Raw genomic sequence first — 11,317 nt, forward strand, 5'->3', positions numbered from 1 at the left:
GGGGGGTGGGGAAAGGGGGGACGATGGGTGGACAGAAAACTGGGAGAAACCCCCACCCTGTTACCCTGGGCTGTAAACGAATCCTCGGAGACGAGTCTCTGAGCTGCTCATTTCTCGGGCATCTTACTGCCCCCCCCCTTCCGCTGGCTGGGGGGCTTGGGGACACGCTCGTCCCCATCAGGGCTGCCTTGGGAGCCTTCCCAGTGCTCGAGGGTTTTCTTGTGATTAGTCTTTGCTGCCAGGCTCTCTCTGCCCTGCAGGGACATTTCTGGAGGCCTCTCCTTGGGTTTCCTCCCCCTTTTCTTCCCGTTTGTGCTCTTCTTTTTCTCCTCTTTGCTGGAAGAAAGCTGCTCCCTGTTTTTCTTTTTCCGGCTGGCCTCTGAGGAGGTTCGGAACCAGTTCTGCATCCATGGGGTGACACGGGGGTTAGTGACCATCCTGGGGCTGGGCACAGCCCATGCCTCACCTGCTCAAGCCTGGACCACCCCACACCCTGCTGGCATCACCTCCCTGAGGACAAGCAACCGGCCTGGGGGTGTTGGGGATCCAAAGGGAGCAGGGAGGTGACCCCGAGACTGTCCTAGCGTTGCTGATGCTGCCAGGAGCTGTTGTGCTCTGCTCTTGGCAGACACAGGAGCCCAGGGATGGGCTGGATTGGAGCAGGGATCAGCCTGGACCAACCTCAGCTGCTTCCTTACCTCCGAGTGAGCCTTGATGATGTGGTACTTGACCCCACTCTCGGAGCTGAACTCCTTCTGGCACAGGAGGCAGCGGTACTTGCCTGCTGAGTGATCCCCCTGCAAGACAGAGCAGCCCCCTGCAGTGCCCAGCAGAGCCAAATTCCCCGGAGGGAAGGCTCCATCCCCCCGGCTCTGCTGCCCCCCACCAAGGCAGGTCGATGCTTCAGCCTCAAACCAACAGAAAATAAATGCTCATTTCCAGAACACCAGCTCAGCCAGGAGCTCACAGGAGCCTTCTGCTCCGCACCCTGAGCCGCAGCCACGGCACCAGCACCAGCAGCTCCCACGAGCTGGGAGGGCAGCGAGCGGGGGGTTCTGCTGCCCCTGCATCCCCAGCACTAACACCCTGTGTGTCCCAGGGGGGCTGGCTGGGCCCGTGGCCCCATTTCCTCACTGTCAGCAGACTGGAGACCTCCTGGAACTGAAGCGCCATCTGATTTATGTCCAACAGACTCACCTAATTCTCCTTTTATGCTGCCAAAGAGGCGCAGCCACCCCTGGATTTCTGTCATTCCAGCCCTGGTGGGATGACTGATCTCCTGGCTCTGCCGCAGTTCACGGCACAGGGGAGATAATCTGCTCTCTACTGATGAGGGGTTTATGGATGAGCCCCTCACAGGGATGTATGTGCTCCCTGGGAATTTCTCCATGCTGTAAATCTGCAGTTAGACAGGTCTTTCATTTCAGGGACAGGCAGGATGCAGGCAGGCCTGACCCTGCTTCAGAAACTCAAGTAAAAATCACCTCAGTGCATCAATCCCAGGTGCTGCCTGGGAGCATCCTCTGCTCTCAGCAAGGCTTGATGCGTTTCAACCCATTCTGCAGGATTTTACAGCAGAGATCACAGGCCAGTGCTGAAGGGGCTGTGATTTACCCCAGATTTGGCAGCAGATGTACCCACTGCAAAGCTAAATCCCCTGTAAGGATGAAAGTCCTGCTGGCAGCAGTGCGTGGGGGACACAAAATAGCAAATTTCCCCAGGGCTGACCCTCACATTCAGCCCAGACTCGCCAGACCTGATGGGTGCAGTTAAATAAAATCCTTGTGCAAACGCCTGGCTGCTTTCTGTGCACAGAACTAGCCCCCAAATGGCTTAATTTTGTCTCAGGGAGCATTTGCTGGTGGGCTGCCTGGTCTCCTGCCTGGCAAAGGGACTTGCCCTCCTCTCCTGTGTTTGCACTTTTATCCTGCATAAATCCAGCTTCTTCTGCCGAATCTCTGCAGCCCATTTTCTAAATGATCTCATTAGGGGTTGATGTTCCAGCAAGCGTTGGAGGAGCGCGGGAGTTTGTGTTTTTAATAACCACGGGGTATGTATTGGAGCTGCCTCCTGGAAGCTCAATTCAATGGAAGCTGCAGCTGGAAATGTTTCAGGGTATAAAGCTTTACCAGCTCTTCCTCAGTTCCAATTTGAGGGACCTACACTGAGCTCCCGACCCTCCCACCCTCCAGTGGCTGCAGGCCACCAGAGCTTGCCGTGTTGCTGGGCACTGGTCTCTGCTCAGCTCCATCCCCAGGAGGCATCACACCAGGGTCCCTCTGGCTGGGAAAGCTGCTGGGCTTCCAGAGGGGCTGCAGGGCTGCCCAAATCGATGGAGAAAGACTCTGGATTCCCACCTGGCTTTGGAAATGTTCAGCTTTCAATGCCCAGCTCCCTGGCTCTGAGCTGCTGCTGCTGGAGCGTGGCTGTGTGTGAAGTGCTGGCCATGCAGGGCAGCCAAGGGCTTGTGGCCAACTTGGGGGCTGCAGGAGCCAAGCTGGGCAGGGGCTGCTGTAGGACAGGGACACCGAGGCGGGAAGGTGCCAGGCAGGAGGGCTCCTTCTCACTGCCGTGTCCCCAGGGCACTTGGTGTGCAGGGTCCATCACATCTGCCCAGCTTGATCCCCTTTGCCTTCACCTGCCGGTGGCTGTGGGTTTGTTCCTGCACAGGAGAACAGTGCTGAGGGTGAGTGGCTGGACCAGGACAGTGTGACAATGGGCTGAGTGGTGACAACTCGACGGGCAGTGGCACAGCTCGGCCAGCCCTCCCAGCCACCATGGTCCTTTAACCCTGTTGTCCCTTGGCCTGCTCCTTCCCAACAACCCAGAGGGAGAAGAGGCAACCAAAAGCCAGCCCCACCTCTGATCACAGGCTGTGAAAGGAGGAACCTACCTTGTTGCAGTTGGCCAGGTGAGCTTTCAGCCCTGAGACGCTGGAGTAAATGGCTTCACAGCACTGTGGGAAGAACGAATAATTTGCCATGATCCCCCCCTTGCCTTCCTCCATGCTGGGGCCAGGAGCCTGCAGTGCCAGCAAGGCCACCGGTCCCAGTGAAGCAGCATGAGGTTAATGCTCTGTTGGACGTGGAGGGCTCTGGTCACACGTTTCCTATTAGTGCTAATGGGAGTCATGTGGCCCCATCCCTCTGCAATGGGCTGAGAAATGTCTCCCCTGAAACGTCTCCATGGAAAAACGTACATTTGTGAGCTGTCAGGAGGTCCTGCTGGGCTACAGGAGTTCTTGGAACCACAGCAGACACTTAATGGAGAAGAGAAATCACCCGGGCAGCAGCATGACCAGTTTCTGAGCAATGTCTTTTCAAAGTGCCTGTGTATGACATTAATTAGGCAGCGCATCTCCCCCGGCCCTGCGGTAACAGCCCCGCTCAGAACTCCCATCAGCGAGGCTTTGTTTCACAGGATAAATCAACGACCCAGTACGAGGGTGGAGTTCACCTCCCTGCCAGCTCAGGCCAAGGCTGCATTTCACAGCAAGATGAAGAGCACACACCACATCCCCGAGGCCTTTGCCTGTCCCAGGGCTGTGAAAAGAAGGGCTTCACGTGGGGAAAAGTGGGTTTTGGGTGTAAAAAGGCTCTTGAGCACAGAGTGTGCAGCCTGCCCCCCGTGTGGATCTCAGGAGCTCCCCAAAGGCAGCTCCAGAGCCTGAATCAGGCAATGCTAAACTGTCAGACCAAGGGCATCCAGGGAGAGGGTGGCCCTGTCCCCAAGACCGGTGGCTTGAGTGCACCAGGGGTGTCCCAAAGGTGGGACACACTTCAACCAGGCATGGCAGCAACCCCAGGGACACTGGGTGAAACTGAGCAATGCTGCCAGCTCAGGGCCCAACAAGAACCTGGCTTTGGTGGGTTCTTGCCCCAAGAACTCCCCTCTCCTCCCACAGACTGAGACCAGCCAGCCCAAAGATGAACCAAGACAGTCCTTACATTGTTGGGACAGTTGATGTGGCCCTTCTCCTTCACTTCATTCTTCCAGTTTTCCAGCAGCCTCGGATTGAGCTTTGGAAGCCCCGGTCGGGTGTAATTGAGCTGCAAACAATAGAAGATGATTAGCAGAGCGGCACACACCAGTCCAGTCCTTGGTGGAGTCCTCACTCTTCATAGGGGTTTTGTCCCTATGAATCAGGGATGAAAACTAGTTGGGAGGCTTCTCCCAGAGATGTCATCTCCCCTCCAGGCATGGTGCAGCAGGAGGGTGGCTCTGCCTGCTGCTGTGCCACCTCTGACCACCCTTCCCCACAAAACCCTCAGTGAGAACCACCAAATCTGACTTTTACATTGGGTCTCAGAATTTAGGTTCCTGCCCTGTTTGGTTTATTTTTTTTTTACATAGGCAAGCCAGGCTGGGGGGTGGCTGTGGGAGCAGGGAGGGACCACCAAGCATCACAGCCACCTCCACACGGGGCTGGCAGAGGGGAGGCTCCTGCTCCTGGGTTTCACGGTGGAACCAGGCTCTGCACCCATGTTTTTGGTGCATGGAGTTGGTGTGTCCCTTCTGACCCATTTCATAACCAGAAGAATGAACATCCCTGCACGCTGGGCAGAGGGGACAGATGCCAAAAGCCTCCATGGCTGCTCCCCCCATGAACGGGCACAACCCACCCAACAATGAAAGGCTCTTGTGTCTCTGCCTCTCCTCCTGGCAGGGTTGCTTTTCCCAAATGCTTTTAATTACTGATTTATTAGTGACTTTGAGGTTTAGCACAGCCTTCCCAGCTCCCATTTCTGTATGTTCAGCACCAGCAGAGGTGGCTGCAGCACCTCCGTGCTTCACAGCTGCCAGGCCTGGCCCTACCTGTGGGGCTGCTCTCTGCCTGTCACTGTGCCACCGCGGCCAGGTGGGCAGGGGACACGGAGCTGCTCTGCCTGCCATGGGAGCTGCTGCCTGCCTGCTGCAGCACAACTCCTGACCCAACGAGCTCAGCTGGGACCCAGGGATGCTGCTTGGGTCCCAAACTTGCCCCGAGAGGGAGCATGGCTGGGTGAGCTTGCATGTGGCACCCCAATCTGTGCTGCTCTCCATGGGCACCTCCGAGTGCAGGGTATGGCTCCATCAACACATCCAGGCTGGCTCTGGAGGATGCACGGGCAAAGGGTGCTTGGAGAGGTACAAACCCAGGCCCTGTTTTGGAAATGTGCCCCCAGAAACCAGAGCTTGTTCCAGCCTCTTAGGGAGGCAGCTGGCTGGATTTCTTTTCCAGCTGTGACTTTCTTCTGATAAAGCTGCTCATTTGCCTTTGTCCAGCTCCCCCGAGCAGGTTTATCCCAAACCACCCTGCAAAGTGGAGCTCCCACCCAAGGGCTGGGGATGTGGAGGGCTCAGACAGCAGCCGCTCATTTCCACCCAATCTCAAATGATCCATGAGCCCCCACAGCCCCAGCCTGGGCACGCCTGGAGGAGAAGGGAGCCCAGGGAGAGCTGGGCTGGGTGCAAGGGGTCCTGCAGAACGGCGCTGCCAACGCCGCTCAGGACGGATATGGAACAATCCCCTGAGCCCCAGCCCTGCTGCTGCTCTGCCCTGCTGCGTGGCTGGGGGGGCTGCCAGCACAGCTCTCTGAAGCCCTGGGATGGTGCATCTACCAACCGCTTGGTTCCCCACCCGGGGAAGGCAATGCCACCTCCGGCAGAGAACACAGGAGTCCCTTTTTTGTCATTGATACTGAGAGCCAGGATGCCAAGTGGCCTCCTTAATTAAAAACCAATCAGTCCCACAAATGAGCAAACATTAATGGTAACCGCACGCAGCCCCAGCAACAACCTCTCCCTCCGTGTGTCCCCGGGGAAGAGACGAGGGGGGATGTTCAGAGATGTGGACTCTGCTGCTGGGAGAAAAATCCCTCCCTGCTCTCCTCCAACAGCCCTGCACAATAACATGCAAATCCCATGTCTTCCCGGCGCGCTGCGGTTCTGGGAATGTCAAAGTCATCTTTATGTCTCTATTAAGAAGCAGCCCCAGGCATGGAATATTTTATTCCTTTTTTTTTTTTTTTCCCCCCCATTTATTTTCCTCAAACAGCCTGTAAGTGAAAATCTTCATGGCCAAACCATTAAGCGACTACAACGGGTTTTGGCCTCAGCCCATCTCTTCTGAACAGTCGAAGGATGCTGGGGTGGGAAGGCTTGTTTTCTTTGACTGACGGTTTTATTGAATTAGCTTTCATATTTCAATCCTCTCTGCTCCCTAGACAGCTCTCCCCTTCCCCAAAATATATCACAGTAAATGAGAACCAGGCAGGCTGCCTTAGCCCTGGCCAACAAGCTCCCCTGGAAGCTGTGCTGAGGTTCCCAGCATGAGGCATGGCTCTCCCATCGCCCCATGGAAACCATGGATGATGCTGGGCAGGAGGCAAAGCCAGAACACACCCAGGGGCACTGCCCAGCAGCTGGGATCCACACATGGCTTGGGGTCACACCATGCTGGTACTGTGAGCAAGGAGAAGAAGGACAGACTCGGCTAGAGCTGGGATCTGGTTTGGCCCATCAGTGACACGAGTCTGCAGGGCTCAGCCTGGCTTCTGCCTGGATCACAGAGCCCTTGTTCTGGGGGACAAACCCAAGCCAGACTCTTCTGCTCTGGAATTTATCCCGGTTACAGGATGGGGTTTTCTTAAAAACTCAAAAGCCTGGCAATGACTTTTCCCCTTTACCTTTACGACTGGCCCAGGGCACCCCTTCACTCTGGAGGGAAGTGCAGCCTCCCCCAGCAACACCCAGACCCCTACCCAGCTGTGGGGAGGTGGACAGGGTGCCCTTGCACCCCATGGAGCAACTCTCCATCCCTCCCTGTGCAGCACAGGGGCTGCAGGAGCCCACCACCATCACTGGCACACAGCTGGCAGCACCTTGAAACCAGCCACTCCACCTTGAAGGAAAGCATCCCACCAGGAAACCTTGGCATTTCCAAGGTGTTTTCTCCTCTCTCGCCACTTAGATTCCTCTCTCTGCTCCAGGAGGCTGTTCCTCTCAATTCAGCCTCCAAAAAAGGCTGAAGGCATCATCCCCTGACAGATCCCAGAGCCCACCACTGCCTGCCTCCTCCACTAGGCTGGGACCCGCCGGCCTCTCACTCCTTCTGCAGCTGCCCCAAGAATGCTCCTGGGCAGGCAACAGCCCCAGCGAGGGCCAGAGGAGGGTCGGAGCATCGGCATCATCTTCATGGAGCTTCTGGCAAGAGGATTTTTCCCAGAAAAGCAGCAGGGGTGTGCCCTTCCCCATCTGACATCCCCAGCAAGCGGCCGTTGTGAAACATCCCATCTGTTTCAGCTTATCCAGAGGCAAATAAAGATCGGAGCGAGAAAATAAGACTCCAGTGTATATTTAGAAAGGCTGGATTTGGTTAGTGCAGAATGGAGGCAGCACAGGGCCTGGGATCGAGCAGCAATCGTTTATTCCAGTGCCATTGCTTTGGTGCAAAGGAATCCATCCTCTCGGGGAAAGGCAAACACATCCCACCATGGGCCACCAGCAGGATCCAAACCCATCGTCCCTCTCCCCCGCTGGGACCGGTTGCCACGTGGCCACAAGGGCAGGTCATGGAGCAGGGGCTGCAGTGGGGCTGTCCCTGCCAGGGGGCTGTGAACCCCTGCATCCCATCAGCTTGCTGAGGAGCTGCTTGCCTTCCCCTGGGGTAAAGCTAGAGAGGAGGGAAGGCTTTCTCCATCGGCTTCCCTTGAAATCCACATCGACTGCTGGGACTGTGGCGGGTAACTGGGGAGCTTGGGGACGGAGTGAGTCCTGTGCTGGAGCAAGTCCGGGTGCATCCAGTCACCACCAGTTACAGACAAGAGCTGGGAAGTGTCCATCATTCCAGGACCCTGGAAATCCTCAATTCTTTCTGAGATGGTGCAGGAGCAGTTGAAATCTGCCACCAATCCCTGACAACCTACCTCTTTCCAGGTCCAAGCCAGCGAGGCATTCTGCAGGCCCAGCACAGTATCCCAACAGCTGGATACAGACCATGGGAAGAAGAGGTGGAGGTGGCATGGTGGCTCTTCTGGGAACCATCAGTCCGGCTGCCCTGCTCATGGTTCACTGGTGTTTGTCTTTCTGCTGCTCCAGTGGCTCTGGATCGTCCACGCCCTCAGAGCTGGTGTGTTTTCCGTCACTTGGAGCTGGGAGGTTTTTTCCCCACACCCTGAACCAAAGGAACTCCTAACCAAGAGCCTGCTGAAGTCAGCAAGCTCCCACCACTTCCCCAGGCAGAACCTGCCTCCCATCTCCTTCCACCATAGCTTGTTGAGAAAAAAAAATAAATGTCCTAGACTGAACAGATTATGATTTTGTGTTGTCAAGGGAACGTGGCAGTCACTGCCAGACGTGCCTGCAGCCACACTCCCAGCTCTGCTCACCCGCGACACCGACCTGCCCTGAAACCCATCTGTGCGACACAAGGCCAGGACAGTGACCTGTGTGGGGTCCAACGTCCCCATCCTCCAGCCCAAGAAACTTGTTTTGCCACTTGAGAGCTGTTCCAGCTCCCACCGTGCTCCTCTTCAAAGCAAACCTGCCTCCACCAACCTCACAGAGATTCTTTGTGTTATTTAGCACCATGATGGGGGCTCAATTCAACAATTAGGCTCTGAACACAAGAAATGTCTCATAAAAAAAACCTGCTACCACAAACAGCATTTCAAGGTGTAATTCTGCCAGCAGCTGAGACCTTTATGCTGCCTCTGTATGTCAGCTTGCAGATGGGCCCCCTGTCCAGGCCTGGGAGTCCTGGCTACTCCCTCAATTCCAACAGAAAATACCCAAAGTCAAGAGTAAGGGGAGCAATTCAAGGAGGAAAGTGAGGAATCCAAGTGCTGAGGCTGGAGGGGGGAGAGGGGAGCACCACACCTCTCCTCCCACAGTCTTTGAAATGAAACAGCTACTTGGAGCTCCATATTTTATGCTGTAAATGCATTGCAGCTGAAGTCATCTAGAAACCAACGACAACACTGAGCACCAGGGACAGAAAGTTTTCAACCAGATTTGGTCCTAAAACCCCAGCTCTGCTCCAAGGTGGGTGGCAGCACTGTGGCTGGATCCCCTCCTATCCTGGCTACCTCCTTCGGATGCCAGGGGGGGTAAAGGAGGAGATGCTGGATTTTCACCCGGGTTATTCCTTTTTTGGTCCAGAGGAGCATTTCTGGAGGGAATTTCAGCTCTGAGACACTTGCAGGAATCACCTCCCACAGCCAGAAGGGATGTTTGATTTAACGTGTTACTCCAATGCCCCCATGAAGCTCAAGACCTCCAGGGAAGTATCTCCCAGAAATCAAGGAAGTGCCATGGAAGAAATAAAATTCTGCCTGGGGCATCTTTACTCTCTGACAAGAGAATGGAGACTGTTTCAGACCCTGCTTCTGCTCTCTCCACGTGTCTCTGTTGGCTGCCAGCCCCTGTAACACTGCTGACCATGGACCAGAACTGACCTCCCACCACAGCATCCTGTCCAGCACCCAGTCCAGAGTCCAGCATCCCAGGCTGGACTTTGATTTCTCTGCTGCCCACAAAGCACCACCTTTTGTTCCATTTAGATTTGGTTCCTGGGAGTGGAAAGGGCAAAGCTGCCTGCTACCAGGCTTGCACAGAGCCTCCAAACCACTGAGGCTCAGCCTGTGCTGGGTGGGCTCCCTGGCAATAAATTTGCCATCACAGCTAATTGATTTAGTGCTCAGAAAACGAGCTCCACAAGCCCTCAGCCAGCTGGGGCCACGCTGGCGTCCCAGCAGCAACCAGTGCACAGGAAGAAAAAAAGGAAAAATCAAGGCTTCTCACCCGCTTTGTTTCAGGCACCAGGTCGTCCTTCATCCTCCGCTTGGTCCAGTCCCTGGCAAGCTCATCCTCTGCTATCTCCTGGAGGTGGAAGACGGCGACTTGTGCCGACGTCCGACGAATGCGGCCGCTCGGGGTCCTTTCGAAATCCAATACGGGGCTGGGCTCTGGCTTCACCTCTGGCTCCACTGGAGGCTGCAAGTGAGACAGAGTCAGGAAGGACACGAGGAGGAGTGAAGCAGTGAGCTCTTCATGATGGGCATGCTGGGGCCTGGGGAGTTGTAGAGACAGCAGTGTTCTGAGCACGGGGACAAAGGCAGCACCCCCACCTCCCCCAGCCTGGCAGAGCCCCGTGTATCCATGTCTCCACTTACTGGAGGGAAGGAGTTACTAGCATCAGATGCACTGTCATAGGGAACAACAGCACAGAAAAGGATGCTCCTCAGGGATGGATCCTGCCACCCTGGTGCTGGTGAGCAGCTGGTGCTCGCTTGCTGCACAGGGAGTGCTCTGAGCTCTGTTTTGTTTTTTTTCTCCCTGCAGAGCATGGATGCAGGGTGGGCTGCAGCACAGACCCACAGGCACCAGGGAAAGGGGAATGCTGCTCATGGCTCCCCGCTTTTCGGGCAACACCCCTGACACCGCATGGCGCAATATGTACGTGTGGTTGATGAGAGGGAGACAAAAACCACTGGTCCAACGTCTGCACCTGCCTTGCCTGGCGTGGCCCTGCCTGGCTCTGTCCTGCCCACAGGCTCTGCAGCTCTGCAGTCACCCCCGGGGGGGTCTGGCCCCGCTCCTTGGGCTCCGGAGGCGTCCGGGGGGCTCCCCGAGGCCGCGTGCTCTGACCGCACGTGGTAGTCGTGGCCAGCCTTGGATTTGTACTTCTTGCCACAGTGTGGACAGCTGAAGACAGGCTTGTCGGCCTCAGCCAGCTGCTTCCCGCACCGCTTCTGGTGGTACTGGTAGCCCATCAGGCTGGAGAAGTTGGCCACGCAGCCCTGCAGAGACGGGACAAGGGGAGGGTTAGAGGGGGCTGGGGTTGCATGTGCCCAGGTGAGAATGTTCAAGGTGCCTTCACTCCAGGGAGGAACATGTCCCACGGAGCCCCTCAGGCAGAACAGCTCTGCCAACCTGTCCCCTCCAAGGGATGGGGGATCCCCGGCAAGCTCCTCTCCCCCAAAGAGCCATGCACACAGGCACAATAATGCCACTGGTGCCACCTCCCCAACACACTGACAGAGCTCTCTGGACTGACACAGGGCAGGCAGAGGGAGGACATGGCACTGGGAAGGCACTGCCTGACTGGACAGCAAAGCACCCACGGGGACAAACCTCTGCCACATGTCCCCATTATCTGCTTGTGGCTCATCCACCACCAGCTTGTGGCTGTCTCTCACAGAGAGACATGTTCTCCTCGGCATCAGGACTCACTCCCTCCACCTTCTCACAGAATGAGGAGCAGGAATTGTTCTCATACCTCATTGGGGCATTTCAGTTTTCCCATCTGCTTTAAAACTTTCCTCAGCCTCTCCCG

The 11,317-nt window shown here is 56.2% G+C and overlaps 1 protein-coding gene across 1 annotated transcript in view; it reads right to left on the minus strand.

The window, feature by feature from the left end:
- Window positions 1-107: 107 nt before the first annotated feature.
- Window positions 108-11,317, minus strand: part of ZNF512B (zinc finger protein 512B) — a 22,804-nt gene continuing 11,594 nt past the window's right edge. Inside the window, exons 11-17 of the mRNA XM_009998596.1 lie at window positions 11,261-11,317; window positions 10,494-10,781; window positions 9,784-9,975; window positions 3,948-4,049; window positions 2,894-2,956; window positions 699-797; window positions 108-401 (exon numbers count right to left, since the gene is read on the minus strand). Of these exons, the coding sequence (XP_009996898.1) occupies window positions 108-401; window positions 699-797; window positions 2,894-2,956; window positions 3,948-4,049; window positions 9,784-9,975; window positions 10,494-10,781; window positions 11,261-11,317 (1,095 nt within the window). The remainder of the gene's footprint in view (window positions 402-698; window positions 798-2,893; window positions 2,957-3,947; window positions 4,050-9,783; window positions 9,976-10,493; window positions 10,782-11,260) is intronic.

Source organism: Chaetura pelagica, unplaced genomic scaffold (assembly GCF_000747805.2).
Source record: "Chaetura pelagica isolate M959 unplaced genomic scaffold, ChaPel_1.0 scaffold275, whole genome shotgun sequence".
Lineage (NCBI taxonomy): Eukaryota > Metazoa > Chordata > Aves > Apodiformes > Apodidae > Chaetura > Chaetura pelagica.